At 38.4% G+C, this 27,936-nt stretch overlaps 1 protein-coding gene across 2 annotated transcripts in view; it reads right to left on the minus strand.

Annotated features, from left to right (window-relative positions):
- LOC136718899 (collagen alpha-1(XIX) chain) overlaps nt 1-27,936 on the minus strand; it is an 88,933-nt gene that overhangs the window by 6,050 nt on the left and 54,947 nt on the right. The window contains exons 23-55 of one of the 2 annotated variants that reach the window (XM_066696692.1): nt 27,805-27,837; nt 24,010-24,048; nt 23,637-23,681; nt 23,164-23,199; nt 21,960-22,013; nt 21,025-21,078; nt 20,582-20,635; nt 19,553-19,642; nt 17,820-17,861; nt 17,181-17,258; nt 16,847-16,882; nt 16,043-16,096; nt 14,119-14,172; nt 13,730-13,771; nt 11,509-11,613; nt 11,040-11,093; nt 10,681-10,734; nt 10,337-10,390; nt 10,199-10,252; nt 10,042-10,086; nt 9,164-9,214; nt 9,025-9,069; nt 8,814-8,840; nt 8,114-8,167; nt 7,927-7,971; nt 7,776-7,820; nt 7,624-7,686; nt 7,300-7,335; nt 5,477-5,521; nt 5,114-5,275; nt 4,045-4,111; nt 3,801-3,941; nt 81-158 (exon numbers count right to left, since the gene is read on the minus strand). In XM_066696692.1, the coding sequence (XP_066552789.1) occupies nt 81-158; nt 3,801-3,941; nt 4,045-4,111; nt 5,114-5,275; nt 5,477-5,521; nt 7,300-7,335; nt 7,624-7,686; nt 7,776-7,820; nt 7,927-7,971; nt 8,114-8,167; nt 8,814-8,840; nt 9,025-9,069; nt 9,164-9,214; nt 10,042-10,086; nt 10,199-10,252; nt 10,337-10,390; nt 10,681-10,734; nt 11,040-11,093; nt 11,509-11,613; nt 13,730-13,771; nt 14,119-14,172; nt 16,043-16,096; nt 16,847-16,882; nt 17,181-17,258; nt 17,820-17,861; nt 19,553-19,642; nt 20,582-20,635; nt 21,025-21,078; nt 21,960-22,013; nt 23,164-23,199; nt 23,637-23,681; nt 24,010-24,048; nt 27,805-27,837 (1,936 nt within the window). Of the gene's footprint in view, nt 1-80; nt 159-2,310; nt 3,273-3,800; nt 3,942-4,044; nt 4,112-5,113; nt 5,276-5,476; nt 5,522-7,299; nt 7,336-7,623; nt 7,687-7,775; nt 7,821-7,926; nt 7,972-8,113; nt 8,168-8,813; nt 8,841-9,024; nt 9,070-9,163; nt 9,215-10,041; nt 10,087-10,198; nt 10,253-10,336; nt 10,391-10,680; nt 10,735-11,039; nt 11,094-11,508; nt 11,614-13,729; nt 13,772-14,118; nt 14,173-16,042; nt 16,097-16,846; nt 16,883-17,180; nt 17,259-17,819; nt 17,862-19,552; nt 19,643-20,581; nt 20,636-21,024; nt 21,079-21,959; nt 22,014-23,163; nt 23,200-23,636; nt 23,682-24,009; nt 24,049-27,804; nt 27,838-27,936 lie in introns of those variants that run through there. The other variant, XM_066696693.1, reaches the window with a different exon arrangement.

Here is a 27,936-nt window from a genome sequence, read left to right on the forward strand (position 1 = left end):
TACCTTGTTTCTTTAAGGTTAAATTATAAACATGAATCATTACTTACATTTGTTTAGTTGGCACAAATCGACTCGCTTACCTGGTGGCCCTGTTGGACCAGGTGCTCCGTCCAGCCCAATGCCTGGTTGACCTCTCTCTCCTTTCTGACCACGATACCCTGCAAGAAGAGAGAGTGCTGAGTGGAAAACTGAACGCTGAGCTCTTCAATAAGACTCGCACAATGCAGGACAACATGACAAACCTTAATGAATTTTGCTTTGTTAAACTGCAGAAATAGCATGGACATCCAGAGTTAGTTTAGGAATCATTTGAAAGCATATAAAAAATTGCCCATATATTTAAGTTAATACTCTCCAGTCAAGTGAATATAAATTATACATCTGTCACTTAATTTCTCCAGTCTTTTCATACGATTTTGGATACATGTGAAAAGCGATAATTTCAAAAGGAACCTTAATTGTTAATGAATTTGATTCCTTTACTGGTTTGATATGTTGTCTAAAGTTTTTTCATCACATTACCAACAGGAGTACAGTTTGTTATGGAAGCATTTACTTTCATTGTAATACATTACTTTCAAACTCTTCGACAAAAGACATTGTGTTTTGGAAACACATTCGTGCACAAGATGCTTAATAATACTCTACTATGAACAACCAGCCAAGGTTGAGCAAGATGCCAAAGAAAAGAAAACAGAGATATAAGATTCTGGTGTACAAATGACAAACACCACAGTGTGAAATACATTACCCCAAACACAAAATATTTACTTTATCTCGCATTCATGGGGAGGAAACACCAGTAAAACAATAGCCAAAAAGAAAAAAAAAAACATGTTTAGATGATTAAAAATAAAGATGTAACAGTCAAATTGTATATGAAACAACCAAACGAAGATCTGAGCTTTGTGCCATTTTTTTTAAATATGTTGATCTGTATTACATCAGCCCAGCACCATTTAAGATGTGAAACTTCCTTGCATATCATAAAACCCCTCTAAAAAAGGCTTCGACAAGGACGATTGGATGCCTCCCCTAAAGTCAGACCACTTGTACATTACTTGGTTTTAGTGTTTGCCAACAGAAGCATACCCAGAAATTGTCTACAAGACGCAGCAGAGCAGAAAGGACACAGCTGACACTGACATAAGCAAGCTGCCCTATTCAGTCAAAAGCAATAGCACACCAAACACACACAATGACAGGGATCAAAGCAAGCACAATAAATGCACGTTAAACTGTAAAAGAGAATATATATAGTTTTGCTTCAATTTGCACAAACATAAAAGCAGAAACAAGACACACAAACCATATTTAAGATAGCAAAAAAAAGTGCTATAATCAAGTGTCTCCTTAGGGTCTAACTCTGAAAACCAAACTGCTCAAAAGACTAACGTGAACTTTCTGATATTTGCCGACATTGATATATGGAGCTGCACTGGGGGATCATAAGACAAAACAGCCCAGCACTTTAAGACTTGTTTAAGAAAGACTGAAAATAGAAAAGGAAAAAAGTGTTTAGTAATTCCAACAAAATGCAAATACAAAGCTTCGTTGAACCGCTTGGCTACCTCTGCTATTCAGAATACAAAAATAGCAGTATACATAGCATGGGCTGGACCCAATTATAATGCAATGTAAACTTATAGATGTAATGTTAAACTTTCATTTTAATACAGTAACACTTATTTTCCTCATACCTCAAAGTTCAGATGAAAAGCACCACTGCAAACAGAAAAACACAGCTAAAATATCAAAAAGAGGCTATAAAAATAATTGTCTTTATTATTTTTCACTCTAGCTTCCTCATAAACTTCAACACAATTTATCAACATGAAACCTATTAGATGTATAGTGTATTTATGGACAATTATGATAATTAATAACTAATAATAGCCAGACCTTAACTTGTAATACAGTCAAATGTTTAAATTAGTGTGTTAAGTGAAAAGATTAGGGCAGAAAGTATGTAGAAAGTGAGTAAGTCAATATGAATTATATCCTTTAAAATAAAGATAGGAAGAGATACAGTTATCAGTGTAAATCCTATATGCTGGGGTTTTGTACTCTGAAATACACAACAAGCAAAGAACCTCAGCAAGAAAGATCTCGGCTTCACTTAAAAAAATGGTACAATAGCATATTATGTAGTCTAGTTTGCAATTCAATTGATTAATGGCCCAAGAATGTGTTTGTGAACTGAATACTAATGGTGGAGGTGTGTGTGGGGGGGGGGGTGCGGAGCTCAGGAGACACCACGAGTTACTGCCAAAGCTTTAAATTTAGAATATTCGTTTAATGGATTTCATTTGTGGTTTGTAATAATTCGGCGTAGACTGATGATCAGCTCCAATTAAGTAGATCAATGTATGAATGAATCACTTTTCTTACATTCAAAATCAGAATGAAAAGATTTCAAACCAAACCATCTCTGACCCTGAGATACAATTACGTTCATGGACAATTTCTCACTTATCAGATGACAGAACTCTTCAAAATATTTATTCAATTCACCTGAACTCATACAAGTTCAGTTACTTGTACCATAATAAATACACATGACATTATATCTCGTATAGAAACTAGAAAAAATATAGAACTGAAAATGACAATTGAACGGGCAATAGTAAGTATGTACAATTATACAAAAACATACATATTCAGTATTCAGTGTGAAAAACAAAGGTTAGCAGCAATTGTTGTCTATTTTCCTTTCATATAATGAGGTAGATCTAGTCTAGTTGGAGCAAAGAGCAAAGTGTTTATGTTTTATGTAAACGTTCTTAAGACAGAGGTATTTATTGGCACTAAGGTCAAAATGTTCAATGTTTGCAGGCACAAAATCCATGTAATGCTCCGTACAGTCCAAAAGTTTCCCAAGTGAAGGATCTTGCTGGACTGCTTGGTAATCCTCACATGTATGCAAGTGCTTTTTTAATTCCAAAGGAAGCAAAAAATCTTAACAGCAAATCATTATTGATGTAGGAGGTTGTACTAACAGTCAGGAAGCCAGCCGAGTTTGATAAATTAATCCGCCTCTTCTTGGCTATGCTCAAAATAACATTTTCCTTTGTTTCTTGGAAGCTTATCCCACAAAGTGAGATATTGCAGTCTTGGTTCTCAAGTCTGTCCACACTGATATTAGATTCTCTTTTTCTCAGCCAATTCTTCATTTGTCTTCATATTTCTCCTGAGCCACTGTGGCTCGGCAATGTGTTCTTGGTGTGCGTTCCGCATCCTGTTCGGGTCTCAGATCAAACCGATATATTCAGCTAGCAAAATACAATAACTGTAAATCCTTACAATGAAAGAGGAGTCTACTTTCATTAATCTTACTGGAGCTTTGCTCAGGTCCCCTTACAAAAGTTTCCCCTCCCACCAATCCCACCAATCCCCAATAACTGAAAAGCATCTTTCCTTGAACCTCTTTAGCTCAAACTTTCTGTGCTTCTTTTCCATTGGGTCTGTTTTTTTTCAGCTTGAACCTTTATAATGTGTCAGCTGACAAACACGTTCCTTATGGACTTAAATCATATAACTCATTATGCTCAATTATGCAGTATGGCAAACTCTGCCCCTGGCCCATGCTGTTGAGGGTAACAGTTGCAAAGAAGGGCCCTGCTTGAGAGATTGTTAAAATGTATGAGGATAATAAAACTGCCACAAGACTTATTTGGGTATCATGTACATGTTTCATTCCAAGCCAAGCTGATTTTCTTCCAATTGAATGGTGAAGAAGCACTACTAGAGCAGCAGACATTGTTTTCAGGTGATTGGATTGTCAGCATGTGGTCTCCTACCTTGTGATCCTGGTGGCCCAGGTTCCCCAGGGGGTCCAGGTGAGCCATCTTTGCCAGGGGGTCCGGGGGGCCCAGGCCTGCTCTGAGCTGCCAGGATTGCCGCAGGGGTCTTCATCTGTGGAGCGTAGCCAGATAACCTCTCTGCAAAGCAAAGCAAAATAGACATGCATCGTGAGAACTGAGCAGAACTGGTGCTGAGAGGTCTTTAAGAGACAATAAAGCTATTCAAAATAATAGAACATACCTTCAAAGACCCGTAAGACTTCTTCACGGATAAATCTTTTTATTTCCTCTAATGAATCCACATCACTCTAGAAAGGGAAAGCAACATCAATGCACAGCACTGAAATGTGTTCATTTTATACTCACGTTGGTATACATTCATTTTAATGGGCTAAAAAATAAACAGTACAATGCTAATGATGCATTACACCCATAAGTACTCCGCGAACAGTTTTCAAAATCTGCCATGAAAGGCTGTTTTGAAAATTCTCTCTCATGTCTTATTCTCTTTTTATGTTTATATCCTTCATTTTCATAGCTTGAAGGTACAACGTACATTTCTAAAACAGATTTGATCAAAAATAAGGCGTATTTTACAATGCGATCATGTAGAGGAAGCTCATAGTACTAGCACTTCCTTGACCAAAATGAGCTTCACGAGGAGCTATAAAAATACTATAAACTGAATGAAATGAGTGAAATACAGGTAATCATTCTCCCACCAGACTGTAATAGAAACAACAAATTGTCATATTAAAACTAAATACATTCACCCCTTATTATAATTAATCATCCTCATAGGGACTAGTTTTAAATAGTAGCACAGATTTCATATTGATATGAATATTTGTTCTGAAGGCTATTCTGTATGACCCACATTACAGTAAATATTAGTATTTGGTTATTCTCTCTAAATGCATTTAAACATAATGCCTCCAAAACATTTTGTTTTTCAATTCAAAGTTTGAGGGTCAATGACGAATTTCCAGATTTTAAATTCTTTATGCAGATACATCTTCCCAGAAACTATTCCCAAATCATTTTAGTTGCATTTGGTTTTTATTGCCTGACAGAGATAATTAGATATTCATTTTCATGGCTTTGGTGAAATCTCAGAAGCAACACTATCACGTTGAAAACCAAAACAAAACTTTGCAAAGAAGAAAAACAAGTGGGATTTCAATCTAGGACCCAGATGTCCTTGCTTATTTATTTATTTATTTATTTATTTATTATTGTGCTGTCATTAATAATCATGTTCTTTTTTCTGTGCTTTAAACTATGAAAAATGTATGCTGTTTCCATCATACCAGAAGACCTGGAGGACCTGGTGACCCGAGAGGTCCTGGAGGGCCGGGATCTCCTCTATGTCCTGGTGGCCCGAGTGGCCCTCGAGGTCCTGTGTCCCCTTTGTCACCTGTTCTCCCTCTTTCCCCTTGAACACCTCGCTCTCCGGGAATCCCTGGATCTCCCTGTGTGATGAAAATGAACCTGCTGTTTAACAACGGCACAGTGTATCTACAGTTCATTATTATTAACACTGTAAACTGTAAGTCAGTATGTCTAGGGCTTCATTAATATCATCATTAATAATAATAATTAGAAAAGATTTTGTAATAATATTTTGTTTTAAGAGGTTGTGAATACTATGAGTTGTATTAAAGGGGTCTTACACGTTCTCCTTTTGAGCCTCTGTCTCCTGGACGACCAGTGGCTCCCTGTAAGACGATAAGGAGGAGACTGTAAACTTACGTACAAGAAGATAGCTCTGAAAACATTCTTTATATATGTATGACATTACAAATGATCTCCTTTATAAAGTCAATGATGTGTTTTTATTGTTTTTCTTTCAACAGAAATTGTATATATAGCCCTTCCCACAGATCTCCAGGGAATCATTAGATCTGTGGTATTAAAGTGACCCTGGGTCACACTGAGCACCTGAAGTCACCTGCCAGCTGTCCATCTTCTCCCACCCTGTCTGAGACCACTTAAAGGAAGTTTGAACATCTCCACATGCATGTTTCCAGTGGTGCCTGAAGCTTGTATTTTAATTGCTGTATTCAAAAAATAAAAATGCAATTGAAGCTTGGCCTTGCGGTCGGCTTGGCTCACCTTCCCCCACGCCTTGGGAAAACTCCTTTATTGATTTGAAGAACTGACTCAAAATAGGCCAATGAAAGACAAAAAAAAAAGTTTTCCAAACGGCTGAAATTAAATCAATTTCACTTTTTCTCCCCCCTGAAGGCCATTTTAGGACAGAGACACCAATCAGATAAATGACAGCTTCCCCTTCCCCTGGACTGCAGCTCCATATTCACCACATGCAGACTGACACCTGACTGTGTCCTCATCGCCTCTAGTAATTAAACTTCATCTTCACAAACACAAGACTCCCATTCTGTATCAATGAGGCAAATGCATCATTTATTCTGCCTCTGACTTCATACTGCATGGATTTTTAGTATTCTTTCCACATGTAAGTTGAGGAGCTAAATCATGCAGCCCCAGGATTTTTCTTTTACATATATAAATGTAAGTCTGCCACACCACATTTTACGCTAATATAACTGACTGCTAGATGGCACTGTTGTGACACCAATTTTTTGTTATACGTGTTAAAATACAAGATTTCAAAACAAGCTAAAATATAGACGATAAAAAGGCATCCTGTTTACGACGAGGCATTCTGAATAAGCAATGAATGGAATTAATTGAGGTACTTACATAAAGTACTCTGTATTTGATTAATTAGATAGGGGACAGACACAGACAAAGTGTATACTATTCATGTTTATAGGAGCTGCACATCTGTGATGATTTTTATAGAGTGACTAAGACTTAATATGATAGAATTTCATAGTTGTTGATTTTTTCATTTCTGCAATTCTGCATCTGCTTCACACTGTGCTACTTGTTGAGTTCTACTGGCTCCTGTGCCAATCAGCACAAAATGACCTTGCCAGGCTGCCTTGTCTTTTTGGCAAGGCAGCGAACAATAATGTTGTCACAATTAGCTTCCATCTGAACTGTCAGATGCTATCACAAGGAGGAAACTAGTACCGAAAGAGAAAAAACAAGCAAGCAAACAAAAATGTACCAGATATATATGAATGCATTACGTTAAGTGTTTTGCTCCCTAGATAGGATTTTCGCAGGTGTTTTTAGTATGATTGGGAGCCTAATTATCTCATTGATTAGAAAATTGCAGATCGATCTGTCAATTAGTTCACCTTTGTTAGTGAAGCAGTAGAATATCTATATGAAATCCCAGAGGTCTTTATTCAGATCAATGTGGAAATGTCTGCCGCGGATAATAAACACAGTCCACATTTGATCGGAATAGGACTATTGTGTGAGATAATCGAGATTGTATGTGTGTTGTATCGCAAAGAGACACAAAGCACGATGTATGATCTCTCAGTCGGGCATATGTTCCTTTGTTCTTAGCCAAGCATTTCTCAGTTGCAATCCAGTGCTGAAAATAGAGTCTTACCTCATATCCTGGAATCCCATCCTTCCCTGGCCTTCCCTATCAGAATAAACACAATATACATTTAAAAATTGAATTATCAGCCTAACATTACTGTAGATTAGACATTAAATGCATACATATACATATACAGCTCTGGAAAAAATTAAGAGACCACTCCAAGTTCAGAAATCAATGTTAAGTGGTCTCTTAATTATTTCCAGAGCTCTATATAGCCTATATGTGCCGTGCTACCAAACATACAGAATAATGTATTTTCGTCTGTCCTATTTAGGGAGATTCTGGGAACACACACTGTGTACTATGAAAAGACAGTTCCTTCCTTACTGGAGTACCGGGAGGTCCCTCCGGCCCAGGAAATCCAGTTTCTCCCACAGGTCCTCTCTCCCCCTTTCGGAGTAAACAAAACATACCGTGAGTCTTCTGACACCGGAGGGCCCGATGATAAACTAGGACTGACAGGGTAAATGGAGACTTACGGGATCTCCTGGGAGTCCGGGGGTACCTGGAGCTCCGTTCTTTCCCTGTCGAACAGAGGGGATTTAAAATGGGGTTAACTTCTGTTTGCAATTATCCTAATTATTTGTAGGCTAGCAATGGAGAGGGTGGAGGTTTAATTTCTACACTTACTGGTGTGCCAGGATCACCTGGGAGACCTGGTACACCTGGGTCTCCCTGAAATAGAGGGATTTCAAAGTCACAATCTGAAGGTTTTAATATCAATAAAAAAAATGATATAAACACTGCTATAAAAACAGAATAGTCGATTTTCCATAATCATATTTGTTTCTGCCATGTGTTTTTGGGGGGTTCTTACCTTCGAACCTGGCAGTCCTTCCAGTCCTGGCAAACCCATGGGACCTGGCTCCCCCTACCATAAACACAACCTTTAGTCATAATTTAAAACATTCAGTCATAAAATCTTTAACACACAGAGTGAGAGAACACCATAAAAAGATTAATCGCTAATGGCAGAATACTTTAAAAGCCACTCCGACCTCTCATTTTACTCTCTGTCAGCCCAGAAGCAGTGACAGAAACTAAGCAGTATCAGCTGAAAAAAATACATTCAGATTTGTATTATTAAAATGATATGGAAATTGAACAGAATCTATCACATGCAAAATTGATCGGAGAATTCCAAAGTGGCTATTGTGGTGGTTATTCAAGTGTCAAATTAATAACTGTGTTGAGAAAAAAATATATTGTAAGGGTGGAGAATTCAAGTCAGAACAGATTGTTTTGGCTCGTTTGCTTATTTTAGCACCAGATGTCAAATTCTGTTTAAACAAATCAAATGTAGATACGCACTCTGAATGCAACACCAAACAAAGCTTCATGTAGGATAATTTTAAAGTGTCTGGGAATTAATATTGGGTTTGGGAATTTAAACTAAGAGACTGCAGGTCTCTTGGTGTGCAACAAGACTGAGAAACATTTAAAATGTCCTTGAAAACATTCACTAAAATTCACTTTAAAAACAAAGAAAGTAAAAACAAAATAAATAAATGACTTACCGCTATACCATGATCACCTTTTTGGCCCTGGAAATTAAGCAAAGCATGACTAATTAATGTGTGTGTGCTTCGATTGTCATCATTTAATTCAATTCACAAATTATTTGAACATCAGCAACATCTAAAACCACTACAGTGTCAAATGTCATATTTGTTGAGAGTCGATCCCCAAATACATCGCAACAGTTTGCCAATATTAAGCCTTACTTACAGGAGCTCCTGGTGGGCCCGGATAACCAGTACCGCCTGCGCCTCCCTGTGAAATACAGCATGATGAGTCATTGTACAACAGCAGCAGCAATGTAATGACCCAAATCACAGCCTATTGCAGCAAAAAGAGGGTACTTTACCTGCAGCTTGTACAGACTGCTCATGCCATTGCCCTCCACATATGGAATACCCTGAAAATAAAACCATCACATCGAATGAGTCTGACTTCTGAAATACATCAGACAACTACAGTGTAAAATACGTTGCGGCTTTTTCTTTTTTGTGGAGTGGCGACAAAAAAAAAAAAAAAAGACACGGAAATCCATAAACATATTACAGGGGTGCTTTGATCAAAGATTTCCTACATGACATGAGGCAGATCAATAGCTCAGTTTGGTGATAAACCGAAAAAATAAATCATCCCACTATTGTACAGGCATTTCACTGCAACAGACAGTGCCAATGATCGTACGGCTAAAGAGAAGATCACACGTGTCCTATTTAATTAAGTAGAAGACATTGATTTCAAGTGAAAGGGCAAAAAGGCCCTTTTTATTTCACATCAGTGGACCAGTAAATTTACTGCTGTTGTAAGCACTTTTGTGTCGAAGATATATAGCTAAAAGGCATTGAATCTCATGTTGTTTTTCTGCCTTTGATGAAAGGTACAACAAAGAGGGAAATAAAAGTAATGTAAGGGTAGAGAAGCAATCGAGGTCCATATCTGGAACCATGAGGTCAGTCATTCGTGCCAAGATTGCTATGCGACTGTATTATTTCAGATGCCATTCGAATACCTGCAGACTGGTTACAGTACCTGAAGGAAGAGTATAATAAAGAGCTTAGAGAACCCAAAATCCACAATCAAATCTTTCTGTAGCGGCTTTTAAAGTAAGCACGAGGAACACTTATAGGCACTATTCTACAGATATAGAGGTCAGCTTGTCTTTGGCAAATTAGAAAGGACTAATAGCCCAATCATTAAGTGAGCATCAGCAAGACAATCCAGGTAACTTACGGGGGGTCCGGGAAGCCCTGGTCTGCCAGGTGGTCCTTCGCTGCCCTGAAAGAGAAAATTATCCCACTTGTTACCTGGGTCTTTCTTCCAACTGTGTAATTAACACACACACACAAACTGAAAAGAATCTGAATATGAATTGGATGAATCCACTCACTCTTTCACCCTTTAGTCCAGGATGGCCGATGGGACCAGGTCTCCCCATTATACCCTGGAAAAGAAGAATCCATTAATACTGGGGTCATTTGTTTGAGAAGAGAGGAACTGTAAAGCAAACGGGCGACGCAGCTCTTACCGGAGATCCAGTGCGGCCAGAGGGTCCCGGGAATCCTGGGACGCCTGGGGAGCCCTGGAACAACAGGAAGGACACAGACATTGTAGTTTTGATGGCATTCTCATTGGAAATGCTTCAATTAATCTCAGAAAGTCTTTTGCTTGTGTGATTTCTGAATTTTACCTATTAGCAATTTATACTTTATTTTAGTAGGCAAACTATTTTAACAACTCATTCCCTCTCAATAACACCGGTGATAAAACCGGTGATTTTTTTTTTTCAACCTACACATACAATGTTAACATTAATTTAAAAAGACGTTAGAGAACATCATAAAAGCACATGTGTGTTTCACACACACATACATCGTCTCCTTTCTCTCCAGAGGGGCCGGGAAAACCTCGTTCTCCTTTCACTCCCTAGAAAACAGTCAAACATGTTAATCAACAATTTTAGAAACCCAGCAGCTTCAGATTTGTAAGCATGGAAATGAAAAGAGATCATAAAATGTATAATTGGTCTATTATCTGAATATAGTCTTTAGGCTCATTTTGCAGAAAAACATTCGAATATGTATCAATAATTAAGACAACAGGCTGTCTTCCCAGACCTTGAATTTGACACAGGCAGGATTGCTGGCCTGGGTTGGTAAAGTGATTTGGGGTTTGTTTTGTGCAGCACTAGGCGTCTCTGTGGTGATATTATATGAGTTGGCATCTCCTACCTTGGGGCCTTCTCTGCCAGGGTTCCCCGGTGGCCCTCGAAGGCCTGGTTCTCCCTGTGCAAAGAACAGGCATCACCAGGTTCATTTCAGCATCAGTTAAAACATAATTCTACTCCCTACAACTGTATCTATGTATTCTAATTGCCACATTAATAACTGTAATGTTAGTGTTTACCGGACCCCTTTAAAATGGTTTATATAAAAATATATGTTGATTTTTATGGAGTGCAATTAAGAGTTATGCATGCAGTCTCTTTTTAAAACATTTTCACTCACATTTATGCTCTGTCTCCAGGGTATCGCTCTGTACAACTGTGCTGGCATTTATCTTCTCTTTCGTTTTTTTTTTACTACACTACTTTCAGGTTCAGAGAGCTTATAGTGACGTTAAGAGTCCACAGAGATGCTTTTCAGTAGCATCGGTCCTTACCAAAATGAAAGACACAATAGTTATAATTCTGATTCTTACCTTCAGACCCTCCATCCCTTCCATTCCTGTCGCACCGTGCACCCCCTTCTCCCCCTTCTGGCCGGGCAGTCCTGGCACTCTGATCTGGCACACACTGCAGGCATTCTGATTGGACCAGCACAGGAAATGTAAAATGTACATTTAAACAAACCAACACATGTGCAGACTCTTCCTTTGATATATATATATATATTCCAGAGAAAAAATGCATTCAAGAGAAAGATTTGGTTTGGAAATTGTATCATTACAGTTTTAGTATAATATGCATACATACATATACAGATTTAACATCTCCATGCGGACTGTCAGGGTTGGGTTGATGCAGTGACATTTGCTTCAAAATGGCAGCCAATTAGAACACTGTGGAATGAGTGCCATTGAATGCCCTTTACAGATTTTGGGGCTTTTTCTGTATGATTTTTCTTTGAAGGTACCAATTTCAGCAAATGGTTGAAAACTGATGTGCAATGAAAAGGGATAGACTAAAAATGGTGCTCTTAGCTCTATTCTCTGATCATTCCAAAGTTTTTATGCAATTAAAATAACTTCCAGAATTGTGGGAGGTTTTGTTTCTGACCCTTTTAGATTTAGAGCAATGACAAATGTTGGCTATTGTTGGATATTTGTTAATAATTTGAGTCTATAATATGAATATTTATGTGAAAGTCATGCAAAAATATGCAAGCAGTAGAAAAAAAATGTTTTATTTTACAGCTAAGAATAGATCACTTGAAATATATGTGTAGTTAAAAATAAATCATGGTCAGTATCAACACTGATGATAAATTAGATAAATGTTCTTAACTAATTGTAAGACTTATGCACATATATGCTACTGGTAAGATATATTAAGTTAGTAAGTTAACTCTGTTTATCAGATTTGTAATCACTGGAAGAAAAGAATGCAAGGAAAAAATACTGCAGAAAGTACAACAAAGCCGGCTGGCGAGAAAGAGTTGGAGAGAGAATAACTCTGTCACTGCAGGAAAAATTAGACACTTGGCAAACAACACAAAGAACGTAAGGTTGAAGAAAAACGACTGTTAGAGCAGACTGAGGGAGAGGTAGGGAGTTGAAGAGGATTACAATGGAATGAATATCTGCCATAACACACACACATATTGTTTCGGAGGATACTGGAATTTATGTGTGTGTGTGTGTTTGTTTTAATAGGAGAAACTGTATCATAACACTCTAACACTTCAGATGCTAATCTCCTTGACGTGGTGCGATGACAACTCCAAGCTGCTCGGGTGATCACCACACGGTTACAGACAGAGTTCTGCAGGGGGCACTGCGGCTCTTTCTCTGAGAGGGCTGCGTTTGCTTTCAATAAAATGGAAATGCAACTTTTGCATTGGCAATGCCATTTAATCTAATTTCATTGAGCCCACAAAACACAGCGACGCTAATAACTTCCTTGAGATGCAAACAAAGAGCACTTAGTAACCTATTTCTTCACCTGCAGTCACATTTATCTAGCTGATAAAATGACGTGTGTTGTAGACCCTAATTAGCCATAGCATGGAGGCAAACAGTATTCTTAGGCTTCTTGAGTAGGTCTTAATCTCCAAGGAGGTTGTCAAAACAAAGAAACAAAAAAACCTTCTCTTTTCTCAGCATGAGCTCTAATTAAATCTTTCATTAACACTTTGATCTCCCAAATTGAACAAAATCTCACTCCCATCATTAAACCTCCCCTTTTAATTGGACTACACAACTTACACAACTGTCTTTCAACAGGCTGCCATGTCTTTGTGCTTTCCCAAAGTACTCAACATTCACTACAGTACATAGCCACCGTTTGTTAGTTTTAGTGCAGCTTTGACTACATTCTCCATTTCAGCACTGAAATACTACCAAGTTTACCAATTAACATAAATACTGTCCTTATATAATAGAAGAGCTCATAATAGATTACTGCTATTGGTGGTCTTGATATTGTGATGTTGTGAATGAGACCACCCAAAACTGCCTTGGACCACCAGGAATCACAAGGCCCCTCAGTGTTTCCCACATAGCATCACAATATATATGATAGATTATGATGAGGAAAAACCACCACCACCACCAACAACAACAACTTTATGTGATGGTTATCTTCATTCCGACCATTCTGAAAACAATATCCGAGACCAGTTTAATCAAACAGATTTCCAAACAGCACAAATTCTTGTCTGAGAAGAACAATGAACAATAAGAAAATCAAATCAGGCAGTACCTTTAATATAGCACCCATGTCCCGAACTATTGGCAGCGCCGTCTGAAAGACAGAGAAGCTGTTATTTCATTTGACCCCAGGAGACCCTGCAAAACCCCCTGAGGTGTGGAGTGCAGTGTATTATGAATACTCCCCAACATGTCGTTTCAAACATACAATGCTTTGTGGTTTAGTAATTCGTTGTATATCAGACCAGACCGATCTTAAAGAATGGAACGAGTACATGCTGCTGTGTTGTGTGCTGATGAAAAATGGAAGCAGTGTTTCACTCAAAACTTGCTGGACTTGATTGTGCTTTTGATGCTTTATGGCGATTTGCTTTTGGATTGTAATCAGTAGTACAAATGCTGTACATTTCAGGTCTTGCCTTTATTATTAGGAACACTTACTGGTTCTCCTGGAGTTCCCGGTGGTCCTGGCATCCCATCCCTACCTGGAGTCCCCTTTCATCAAAAACACAGAGAAAGGCTTATGAGAGCAGAGTCACACTGCAGAGTATACAGTGAGGGAAAAAAGTATTTGATCCCCTGCTGATTTTGTACGTTTGCCCACTGACAAAGAAATGATCAGTCTATAATTTTAATGGTAGGTGTATTTTAACAGTGAGAGACAGAATAACAACAAAACAATCCAGAAAAAAAACGCATTTCAAAAAAGTTATAAATTGATTTGCATGTTAATGAGGGAAATAAGTATTTGACCCCTTCGACTTAGTACTTGGTGGCAAAACCCTTGTTGGCAATCACAGAGGTCAGACGTTTCTTGTAGTTGGCCACCAGGTTTGCACACATCTCAGGAGGGATTTTGTCCCACTCCTCTTTGCAGATCCTCTCCAAGTCATGAAGGTTTCGAGGCTGACATTTGGCAACTCGAACCTTCAGCTCCCTCCACAGATTTTCTACGGGATTAAGGTCTGGAGACTGGCTAGGCCACTCCAGGACCTTAATGTGCTTCTTCTTGAGCCACTCCTTTGTTGCCTTGGCTGTGTGTTTTGGGTCATTGTCATGCTGGAATACCCATCCACGACCCATTTTCAATGCCCTGGCTGAGGGAAGGAGGTTCTCACCCAAGATTTGATGGTACATGGCCCTGTCCATCGTCCCTTTGATGCGGTGCAGTTGTCCTGTCCCCTTAGCAGAAAAACACCCCCAAAGCATAATGTTTCCACCTCCATGACAGTGGGGATGGTGTTCTTGGGGTCATTCCTCCTCCTCCAAACACGGTGAGTTGAGTTGATGCCAAAGAGCTCGATTTTGGTCTCATCAGACCACAACACTTTCACCCAGTTCTCCTCTGAATCATTCAGATGTTCATTGGCAAACTTCAGACGGGCCTGTACATGTGCTTTCTTGAGCAGGGGGACCTTGCAGGCGCTGCAGAATTTCAGTCCTTCACGGCGTAGTGTGTTACCAATTGTTTTCTTGGTGACTATGGTCCCAGCTGCCTTGAGATCATTAACAAGATCCTCCTGTGTAGTTCTGGGCTGATTCCTCACCGTTCTCATGATCATTGAAACTCCACGAGGTGAGAACTTGCATGGAGCCCCAGACCGAGGGAGACTGACAGTTATTTTGTGTTTCTTACATTTGCGAATAATCGCACCAGCTGTTATCACCTTCTCAACAAGCTGCTTGGCGATGGTCTTGTAGCCAATTCCAGCCTTGTGTAGGTCTACAATCTTGTCCCTGACATCCTTGGACAGCTCTTTGGTCTTGGCCATGGTGGAGAGTTTGGAATCTGATTGATTGATTGCTTCTGTGGACAGGTGTCTTTTATACAGGTAACGAGCTGAGATTAAGAGCACTCCCTTTAAGAGAGTGCTCCTAATCTCAGCTCGTTACCTGTATAAAAGACACCTGGGAGCCAGAAATCTTGCTGATTGATAGGGGATCAAATACTTATTTCCCTCATTAACATGCAAATCAATTTATAACTTTTTTGAAATGCGTTTTTCTGGATTTATTTGTTGTTATTCTGTCTCTCACTGTTAAAATACACCTACCATTAAAATTATAGACTGATCATTTCTTTGGCAGTGGGCAAACATACAAAATCAGCAGGGGATCAAATACTTTTTTCCCTCACTGTATAAAGCACAATGGCATAGTCAACAGACTGCCATTGATCTTCTTCAGAAGAAGTTTAATCTGTCATGCGTTTCACCTTCAATTCAAGGAAACATTCCTTCTGTATTAAAGTCATGCTGCTGTCTACATGTCTGTGACCATATGTCATTACATTTTACATTTGTTTTAATTTAAATGAAATTTCGCCACTTTTAATTTAGCATATGAATTCCAGTAAATTTCTTACATCATTCCCAGGGTTTCCTGCAGGTCCAGGTAGGCCTGGGGGTCCCCGAGGCCCCTGAAATAGAGACACCTCCATTTAACCTTTCACAAACAGCAACAGAAACAAAGTTATGCAGCTCCACTGTACTTCCACACATATTTAAACCTTTCGATGGAATAGGGCAATTGTGAAGGTGTTGTATTTTTTCATGATGAAAACTAATTAATGCAAAAATAGCTTGACTCCTGTGTGGCTCAACCACACAGGATGGCCTCGATGTACAATGGCCTTCATTGTAAGAACTTAATTGGGCCCTATAATCTAGAGATAGCTGGTGTGAATCTTTGCTACTGTATGTCATTAACCAACTGCGAACTCTATTCCCCACGGGTTGCTGCAGAATTGGAATAGTGCGGCTGTTGATGGGTAGGTTTGCACTTGGCCTGGATTTCCTCGGCTTGCTATTCAACGGATCCCACTGTGGCTCACCAGTTGTCTGTGAACCTGCCGTGCTGTCAGCGGGAGCTTAGTCTGTCTTGCCCCTGTGCCTGCTGTACGTCAATTTGGATGGATGAAAGGGAAAGACCTAATGGTGCATATTTCAGAGGATGTATATGTGGTCGTCTTACAAGAAGTCGCAACAGAGAGCCCAGGTGATTTACAACGGCCATTTCCAAATTGTGGGGTGTAAAACAGAAAACGAAAAAGAAAACAACAAGGAAAAATCCACCACCACCAACAACAGTGACAAAACAATGAATTTATTTCAAAACCACAGATGTTGATCCACTGCCTATAATGAAAACTAGTTTTTGATTTTCTTACCTGAATACCTGGCTCCCCATGAAGTCCCGCTTGGCCCTGCAAAAACAACACAATCATGCTGTCTGTAGTGAAGTATTCTGTGAAAGTGCCCAAGACACTGCTTCAAACGAAATACGCTGGGTTTGAAAACCTAACCCCCCCAAATGTAAATTATTTGGAATTTCAAAACCCTACTGAGGTAGGTCAAATGTTTTATACATTTTCAAAGAAAGGTAAGCAATTGGGGGTGGGATGTTTTTCTCTAATGAAACTCAGCAGGCCAATACTGAATAACAGAAACATTTTTAACTGAGATTAAATGTGTTCTAGCCTTGGGAGGGTGTTGAATACTCACGGGAGGTCCTGTGAGGCCCAGCCCAGGTTCTCCCTTCTCCCCTGGTTCTCCTGGCACTCCCGGGACGCCCCTCTCTCCCTGATTCAAAGCAAATCAGCAATGAACAATGACCAATCTGTCTGAATACTGAAGGCGAAAACAAGTCAATATCTGACCTGACTTCAACAAGCCAGCTCTCATGGCATTGAAGATATCCATCTTTTCCTCCATTTAAGCACGTACCACTACCTTGAATCTAATGAAATCTGTACATTTCAATATGAGATAAGTTCTACTGAAACAATAAGTTTCAATATGAGATCTCGGTGTTCATGAGCCTCTGTCCTCGAGGGCCACAGCTGAATTGTGGTGTGTCTTTATAATGATTACCTCTGGTTAAATTGGTTCCATGAAGTGAGCATTCAATTACTTAATTAAGCTCAGGTGGAATCAAATCCTAGAAGACCCAGAGGGCTTTGAGGACTAGAGTTGCAAAAAAATTTAAATGTCAGGTTCACATTTCTTTGCTTAATTCTGAGTTTGAGAAAGGTCAGACGGTACTTGAGGACTATCTCAGAACCACACTCAACCTTCACCGTGACAGTGAGGCCACACAAGCAAGGCACAGTCCAACTATGATGACCGGCTACTGAGTCTTACCTTTGGCCCCCGAGATCCTCTTGGACCAGGTGTCCCTTCTCCCTGCAAACAGGTAATAAAAAATAATGCAACAAAAGGTGTTTCAGTTCCTCTGTGCATACTGAAATAATTTTTATTTCCAACAATAGCCTTTTGTAGTAACCTCTCCCCCGATGTAATGGGACCTGATTGGGAATTCTTCATTTCCTTACTGTCACAGTGCAGTCAAATCCAAGATATGATGTAGGCTACCAAAAATGTATCAGTATAAACCTTGTGATTAATGTGACATGGGACATTTTTAGCATTAATACAGTACCTTATGCTACTCATGGGAAATTGACTGCTAATGGAAATTAAACTCCACTTAATGCGGAACCGAAATTTGATACCTACCTATATTTAAGAAAGCAGCCGCACCAATGAAGGGATATCGAAGGCAGATGAAATCCGTGAATGATTAAGGAAATACGGGGGAACGAATTAAACACTGCCTTAATTCAGTAAAGCTACGGCAAATTTGTTTAATAATGACAAAATAATTTGACATAAAATAAAGACCTGACAAATCCGCTTCCCCTAATGCATAGCAAGGTCAACACAGAGTAGAGAATTAGTCACCATTTTTTGACACACCATTTCTACTTCAGACAATTAACAGGAGTCCCCATGGATTTAATACCACTGTAATGATTTCTCAATTAAGCCATTTACGTTTAAATAAAAAAGTATCCTATTTTGCAAAGTGAAATGCATGTGTGTGTCCCTCCCACCCACAACCCTCTGAATTCCTGCTGGGCTTCGCATTCAGTGGAGTCTACAGAATAAATGTTGCCATTAAAGTGGCTGCTGTGAGCTTGGCTTTTTCGCCAGCAATGGTGATAAACAGAAACGACGAGAAATCCATTCTGATGACTGTAATACCCTGCTGTTGTGCTGCTGCTTAACATTTCATTGCAACCTCTGGGTTTTCAAAACAAGCACTCGTCTCCTATGGTCATGCTGTCCCACCCCCTCACGCACATATTTCACCAATGCATCTTAACACGATCATCTTGCAACAAAGGCACAAAAACGGATTTGGACAGTCAGAGATTTAAATCATTTTGAGCATGCACCCTCATACTGTATAACCTTTAGAGGATGCATTTGCTACCTATGTCACCCGCAGCCATGGAGCTATTGTAACCGCCACCGTAAAAAATATATAAACATAATGTCGATTATGTATGACAAGTATCAATGTCTACAGCAGAATGGATCTTCACGAGGTTTGCAGATGCCCGTGAAGGAACTCTATTAGGAAAAGCAGTATCACAGCTGGTTACATCTGATCTGCTGTTTATTACTTACCATCTATTCCTCTTCAGTTGCATGGGTATTAATGTGTAATGGTATCAGCAAACGCAATATGGAAAAAATGTTGTACCACTATGTACAGCGCTTTCTAATTCCCTCTGCATCAAAACAGCATAACCGGCAGTTACAAACCACAACTCGAGTTTTTAATCTTCTCATTAAATAAGAACAAAATCCCCAGGCAAAATATGAATTTGGTCTTCGGTCTAAATCTTCAGTCGGGAAGATAATACACATTCGATTCATGGGGTAGAATGGAAGGGAGAGTACACATTAATTGACACCAGTATCTTATCATCTGCATCTATTAAACGAACAACAAACTAACAAACAATTTCTAAAAACTGAAAGCCTCTAAATGCATTCTCCACGACTTTGCTTGCTCCGTGACTCACCGGTCTCCCTGGCACTCCGAGTCCTGCTATTCCCGGTTCTCCTTTGGGACCAGGCAGGCCTGGGGGACCGGTCACCCCACCTGAATCTCCCTACACAACAGAGATCCCAAAACAGACAACGGTTTTAAATCAGCATTCAATATTTTAACAATAAAAGTGTTCTGCTAATGTACTGTAACTAGATTTGACACACCAGTAATGCTTTTGTTACGAGAGTTATATTGTTTTTAGAGTAGTATTTTCTTTTTTTTTTAAGATATGCTTTCAGAATAAGACTACATTCTCTTCCTTGGCACCACAATATTATACGATAGCAAATTGCAAGCATTAATAAGAGTAAACTAAACCCAGGATGAGATCTGACATTTAAAAAACAATTTGTTTCAGACACAGCATTTTAGCATAAGCTCTATTAAGTGTTGCAATTTAAAATCAAAAGCACACACTTACAATGAAGTTGAATGGCCATGTGAGGAAAACCAATTAAAATGGATCTGATTTACATAAGACAGACACCAGCCGAAATATGACTGAAAACAACAACAACTACGACAAAAAAAAAGTACAAAAGGGTGATGATGGAAGATTGACATTTAGAGGAAAAATACAATGTGCTTTTTCTTGTGATTAAAGTTGTTTGTGTCACATTCAGCTGTCCTTGTCTCAGTCTTTTGCTAGCCATGTCAACAGGACATATTCCGGACAAAAAAGATAATTTATAAGACTTCTATAAACTAATACAAAAGAAGTTTGTTGGAGGAACAATTAACCTTGCTCAAGATGGTGGCGCAAACTGATAAAATACTGTGTATATACAGTGCTGATACACTTGAAAACCACAGAAGCTAGGAGGCTCTTACAATGGACAATCAAAAAGCACCACTGGATTCGATTCTAGAACAGAGGTGTATGCATACAGGAAAAGCATATGATATAATCTAGTCCATTACACTCTCCTGTGGTAATTCCATTATTACACACACCCCTGTATGTTTTGAGAGGTTTAACAACACACAAACATGTTTTAACCTTTTCTCCCTTGAGCCCCTCTGCTCCTGGTACTCCCGGGTCTCCTTGCGGTCCCTGAGTAACAAGGAGAAAAGAACCATACTCTGAAGTTCTCAATGTCTTCTAAATGTGTGAATTTACTCCTTACCGACTTCTTAATCAGACCGTTTTGAAGCAGAAGCACTTTCCTTTTGTGAGAGCATGTACAATCCATCTTTTCTTTTTTTCATACGGACAGATGCTCATTACACTGAACAGGTGTGTGGAACAGATTGGGCTTCTGCCTACGTTCTTGCACATAAAACTTTAAAATCTGACTGTATCCACCAATTAATTCTCAAATTTGATTACTGATCATCTGTGTAACAATTCTGATTTTAGTTTGGCAACTGATGACAGCAATATGAAACACACAGTGACAGGTAGCAAAACAGACTTGCTAAACTCAACTTGTACGTCCTTACCACCTCTCCTGGGAAACCTGTAGGACCAGCTGGGCCAGGCGATCCATCTTTCCCCTGTAAATTTAATATCAATCAATTACTTCTGAACACTAAATAACATTTCTCAATAATTACTTGACAAAGCAGCATCTTGAAGCAAGCCACGTCTTTTTAATCACATTCTTATTCCAATCCGGAAAAAAGGATAAACCTTTGTCCTTTAGAGATAATATCAAGTAATTACATGGGACTATTCATTCCGGCTCTCAAATGCTGCTAAATAAATAGAACATTTTGTGTTTTCTTTATTGCTTTGGTCACAATGAATTTCAGCCAAATGTCAATTCTGTCTGAATAATAAACCCCTGGGCATAGACAGAACATCTCTCTATACAATAAAACTATTTTTTTTATGTCCAGAGCTAAAATGCTGCTGATTGCAAAAAACATCAAATAAAACAAAAGAAAATAAAAGGAGGGAACTGCAACAATCGCTTCGATCTTCCACTGACTGTGAAAATTACAGTTATCTGAACAGGAAACGACTCAACAGACATTTTGGTAAAACCTACAGCTGGTCCACTTATCTATAAAAAGAACATCTGAGTTAAAAGTAATGCTCAGTCCCAAAACGAAACAAAACAAAGCAAACAAACAAACATAACAAATCAGACAGGATACAATGTTTAATCCTAAAACTAGCCCAGACCTTGCATAATAATATCCCTTTAAACAAGGTTGTGAAGGTTAACATTTCCTTGAGGACTCTGTAGGATAGAATACCAGGTGTTAAATTAACAATGCTTTATTCTGTAAATAAAATGTCCTATTTAGTTTGAAATTAACCGTTAAGATGAGGGATAACCTGAAGTAAATAAACTAGGTTTTTACACATCTTACATCAGTATCTCTTGTAAAGGCTTCAGCATTATATTTTTGTACTACACCACTCCTACCTCTCGCCCCGGGCTTCCTGTTGGGCCTTCGGGTCCGAGCTCTCCTTTCTCCCCCTGTAAATAGAAAAAGGAATACGAATACAGGAAAAGCCACTGAACTCTATTTGTTTTGAATGCTGAATCAATAAATACAATAAAAACAAATCCCTACATCTCATAAATTCCTGTCTTTCAAGGGTCTATGGTGGAATGGATGGATATAAATACATATTTTTAAATTGTTATTTATTTTTGTGGGCAAATTGATATGATGACACTAATTCTCAATGCTTGTCCCACTTTATAATCCTTGTTGTTGTTGATGATGGTGCTGCTTTTAGTAGTGATTTGATCATGTTTGCTGATTAATAATACATGGAGCAGGACATTAAGTCAATAATATATATACACACACATAAACACATACAGTTAGGTCCATAAATATTTGGACAGTGACACAATTGTCAAAGAACAAGCAGGAACTAAAGACAGCTGCAGTGCAGGCCTGGCAGAGCATCACCAGGGAAGAAACCCAGCATCTGTGATGTCTATGGGTTCCAGACTTCAGGCAGTCATTGACTGCAAAGGATTTGCAACCAAGTATTGAAACCCTCAATTTAATTCATGATTATGCTAGTTAGTCCAAACACTTTTGAGCCCCTAAAATTGGGGGGACCACATATAGAAATGGATGTAATTCCTACACCATTCACCCAATTAGCATGTAACTACCCTCAAATTAAAGATGAAACACTTTAAGAACATCTTGATTGTTCTTGTCCATTGTGCATTGTGGTGGCATACAGAGCCAAAATGATGACAATTGTGTCACTGTCCAAATATTCATGGACCTAACTGTATCTATATTAGAGACTTAATGTCCTGTCCCATTAATAAATATTAATCGACAAAACCACGACTAAAAGACACAACTACAACAAAATCAACCCCATGGCTAAGGGGCTGCCTGAGTAACTGAGCGTCCAGATTCTGGATTATTCAGATCTACTGCTGTGTCACCAGATTAATTTATACATCTCCGGCCAAAGGGATTATACAAGATTTGCTCTGTAATAAATCAGTTATTTTTGTAACATGCCGCATGTTTCTCATCGAGTAGATGCTTATTTGTGTTTTCTTTTCTTTTTCCTTGCCTCAAAGGCTAAAATAATCTAAATATTTGTTAACAGCTTGTTTAGCAAAGCAGCACTAGATTTGCCATTACCTTTAGGCCATGCAGTCCCTGGTTGCCCTGTGCCCCCTAAGAGGAAAATATATTTCAAAAGATTAGATGGCTGTTTTCATATTTTTACATTATTATTATTACTATTGTACAGCTTTATACAAGATGACTCACAGTTAAAAAACACTACTGCATGATAATCCTTCATATCTATGTATATATGCAATGATCTTGGACAGGGTTTCCATATATATCCAATATATGGATGCCTTGGGGCACCATGATGCTCAAGGCTAAACTGAAAGATCTCAACCCCTGAGAGATCCATACATTTACAGCAGACACACACCCCCAAGGAGCCTTTTTCATTTATAATCCGGGTCAGACTAAATTTAGAAAAAAAAAAGTACATGGAGAAAAGTATTTAAATATATTTTCCAAGAATTCTAAGAAGGTTTGTGAGAAGGTATTGTATAGAGTCCAACAATCTGTAGTTTCTGCATATTCATACATACATCATCTCCCTTTTCTCCTTTCTGTCCCTTTTCTCCCATTTCACCCTGAATATAGAAAGAAAAACAAGCAAGAGATAGAATATGGTAAACGAGGGGTGAAAAAAAACTGAAATAATGTGAAAAAAGAACAAAGAAAACGTGAAAGAATTTGAAATAAAGACATGAAGGAGTCTGAAGGAACGCATTGTGTTGACGCTGCCTATTGTGCATATAATGCAACCAAAACAACAATCATTCTTTGTAAATGACTGCGCAGAAAGTGCCTGAAAATGCATTTGTGTTATGTATATTATCAGCATTATAAAAATAACCAAATGGAGTGATGCAACACAGTACTACACGGTAATTATGGTTTAAATGAGGACATACTTACAGATCCACTTAAGTGTCTCAAACCATGGGCTGTCAACATCTGAAATAAACAGGATATAATAAAGAAAATACATTTTACCTTACGTTACTCTATGTGTGGGATGTTGTGGGATGGGGGTACCTTCACAGCCTTAAAAGTCACAAGCAGTAAACTTTCACATGTATGTGTTATACTAAGCTTGAAACTAACGAAACGTCCTCCTATGTCTATCTTTCTTTTTCTAGTTGACAGAGCAAGAGAGAAACAAACACACACACACACACCTCAGCTGGTTCAAACAGCGGGCACTAAAAGTTTAGTGTATGCCTGTGTCTGATAAACATTAATTATGAACTTAATCTAAAGCCTACTCCTAGAATTTAGCAATATATATACTCCCAAATGAATGTGATCATACCTTTGGAGATGCCAAGAAGAGGAATTTAGAACAGTATCACATTGAAGCCCATTCTACTGTGACAAACCCAGGCAGGGAACAGTCTGCAGCTATAACACATTTGGCAAATGCCACATCCTTGGGGCTTTACTCTCATGTCCTGCAGCTTTGCTTCCCTTTGGCAGCCAAAAGCTCAGGGACTGGCACAGCGAGACTGTCTCTAATTATCTGCATTTACCCTTGGTAGACAGAAAACTTCTGCTCTTCCCTAAAGAGAGTGACCGCCTGCTGTGAACAATCAAGATCCTGAACCTCAATCCACCCCCAGAGCAAATCTGAGTCCCAACGTTAGCAATGACATTGCAGACTCACACAACCTTCGGAGGTAAACTGCCGGCTGATTGCTCAGATGACCCTGTTTTCAGAAACAATGCGCCAGATAATCGTCCAAGGCTGCTACCACTTCATTCCCACTGCAGGGTCTTAACTATACCTCTGAATGAATTATTTTATCTTCTCTCACCCCCTCCACCTCCTTAACATGTGCTGAAGGACATCTCAATATACCCAATGTTTGAAATGTTTGGTAATTTAATTCACTTAGGTTGGAATTACTGTGTGTCTACTCATAGTTTACTTCTAACTGCTGTGCTCTCCCACCACTGGGAATTAGCATTCATCTGGACCGGTTATTTCAGGTAAGGATAACGGTTAATGCTAATGGGACAGCGGTGAATCAAGTATGCAGCATCCACTGAATTACTGAAAATCTAATCTGACTGGCTAGTTCTGTGCATGTTCTTAGCTTTGAAGAGAAAAAAAACCAATACCAAAACAATCCCACAATAACAAAGCAGCTGTTTCATATTCATTTTGATTTCTTAAAAAAAAAAAAAAATGTAAGGACAGACTATGTTAGTTTTACATTTTCTTTGTTGCTTTTCATACCCTTGTCGAAGTATTGTTTGGGAGGTTCATTTATTTAAAATGCAGCCCTCACTTCTCCTTGTCAAATGTCATTCACATAAGATGGCTGACATGCCGTCTATCAATTATGCACGACAGCAATTTCATGTTGGCTATATTACTCCCTTCAATAGGGCCCCCAGCAAATAAACAAACCAGAAAAGGTTTATGGAAAGATTAATAACCCACACTCTGTTTTTGCAGGGAGGAATGGAAGGGCTTTACCCTAGAGGTTTTCCTTTACATATCATTAAAATTATATCCATTTTGTGACCTTGTTTTCTTTGAGAAATTACCACAGTAGAAAGTGTTGAAAGCTGAAAGACTCTTCAAGGAAATTGGTTTCACTGGCAATATAAACACACACGCACACACACATTTGGTGATAAAACTTATAATCTGCCACTGGGAGCAAATTAAATCTGTTTGTTTATTTCCTGTTTTTAACTTTCTCATGTTTATAACCATCAGTGGACCAGCCAAAAGAAAAACAACCGTAATGGATTCATATGAAAACATTTTGGAAGAACTGAAGGCCATTTGGCTAACTCATCTTATATTCTGCTTTATGATTAAAGATACTCATCAAGCCATTTGTGCAAGTAACCCCCATGTCTTATGCATATAACTCCCATGGAAAATAGACACTTTTTTTTTTTTTGCCATTGTTTAGCTAAGTAAAAACATCTCTGCGGCAGATCAACCACATAATTAGAAAGCTTTAGTCATGCCAGCAAATAACAAATCAAAATAATCTATCCTCTGAAATTCTTAATATATGAAAAAATAAATTAAGCCTTTGACTTTACAGAATGAAAGAACCATAGCTGTAACTGACGTGTGACAGACTATCAAACCCCAGGTGGCCCAAAGCCAATGCGTCCAACTCCACCGATATATATTCATCAGAAATACTTAAAGGAACAATTCATATCTGGAATTCACTTGTTATTTCTGCATATCCTATTATACAAATGCTGCCCGATTCCTTTGTTCTTCTGCTTAAGATTGATATTTGTATCATTAAAAATAGCTGGAAAGCCTTCCCACTGGTGAAAGTGATTATTTCTCCCTAGCTAGAGACCTTCTCTGCGGTTGAGCTTTAAAGTTTGTGGCAATCGTCTGACTTCAAGATGTAGGAACCTTGCCAAGGACGAAATGTTCTAACACTTGGGTTGCAAAGATTGCAGCCTGAACAAAACACAATGAACACATGAAGAATGAGAAAGTTCTTCACTTCCTGTTATGTATGTTTACTAGTACATATAAAGTGGAGGTGAAAGTACTAGTCTATATTTTTCTTTTTTTTTCCTATTTCAGTTTTTCTGTCAGAGGTTCGCAGATTCATTGTTCTCTGAAGGACTGCAACTTTTTTGCCGCTGAGGTCTCTTATATGTAGTCTGAGAAGTAGCACATTTAAAAGGCATTGTTCAGTCTGTTACTCCATCTGTGAAAGATGGAACTCACCAGAGATTTCTTTATATTGCTTATGTCTGTCTATTTTAGCCTGAACTTAACCCTTCTTTGTCATGCAGTTATATATCAGTATTAGTAATATCCACCACTGTTTAGATCAATTCATTAGCAAAATTCTAAGAACAGAGTCCATCTGACGAACAGATCCCACCCCCCTCTTCTCAAATAAAATAAAATGAATAAATAACACAAGCGAGATAAAATAAAGCTGGGATTTCACTTGATTCACTTTCCTCCGGACCTAAAGAAATTCAAATACCTAATTTGTTTTTATGTTCTACTCTGTAACAACATTCTCTTCCTGGCAGCTCTTTCATCTTAGAGGCAGACTCTTAACTATAAAGGAGGAGCAATGATTGACAGGTGAGACAAAATGTCTGTGGAGATGAATCATTTCACCAGACAACATTCACTACATCAAGATTATGATCATGATAAAAAAAAGCAGCATTTTTAAATAATGCTATTGTCGAGCACATTTTGAAGAACATTAAATCCTTTGTGGATGCAGAATGCAATCAAGCCGGAACATTCACTAGAAGTGCTATAAAGTTCTAAAATATCGCTTACGATTATACCATTTATAAAATATATAAATAAAACAAAATCATACAGCAATCACAGATTATTGATTTGTAATTCAAAATAAAAAAACAAGCATAAAATATGAGCATAATGGTTTGGGTGACGCAAAATCAGGACATATTTACTTTGAAGCTATGCTGCTTTGTTCTCTAATTTTGTACATACTACCAGCACTTACTAAAGTTCTGTTTCTTTTGAAAGACAAATAACAGGACACAAAATTGTAATCATTGTTAAAAGGCTTTTTTTGATCACTTCAACTTCATATCAGAGCTTCTTTTTCAATTATCTACAAAGGTTACTTTAATAGAATGTTCTTTGCTATCTTCTAACAGATGGGAGTACTGACAAATGCTTGTTACATTTAATATTTGGTGTTTGTTGTTACTTACAGGTCCTGGTGGGCCACTCGGTCCAACTTCCCCCTAGTCAAAAGATAAATAAATACATTTCAAACATGAACAATCACTAAAACCGGGTGGGTTTCAGAACAGTACACTTTGTGATAGACAACAAAATACAAA

This window comes from Amia ocellicauda, chromosome 23, assembly GCF_036373705.1.
Source record: "Amia ocellicauda isolate fAmiCal2 chromosome 23, fAmiCal2.hap1, whole genome shotgun sequence".
In the NCBI taxonomy this organism is placed as follows: Eukaryota; Metazoa; Chordata; class Actinopteri; order Amiiformes; family Amiidae; genus Amia; species Amia ocellicauda.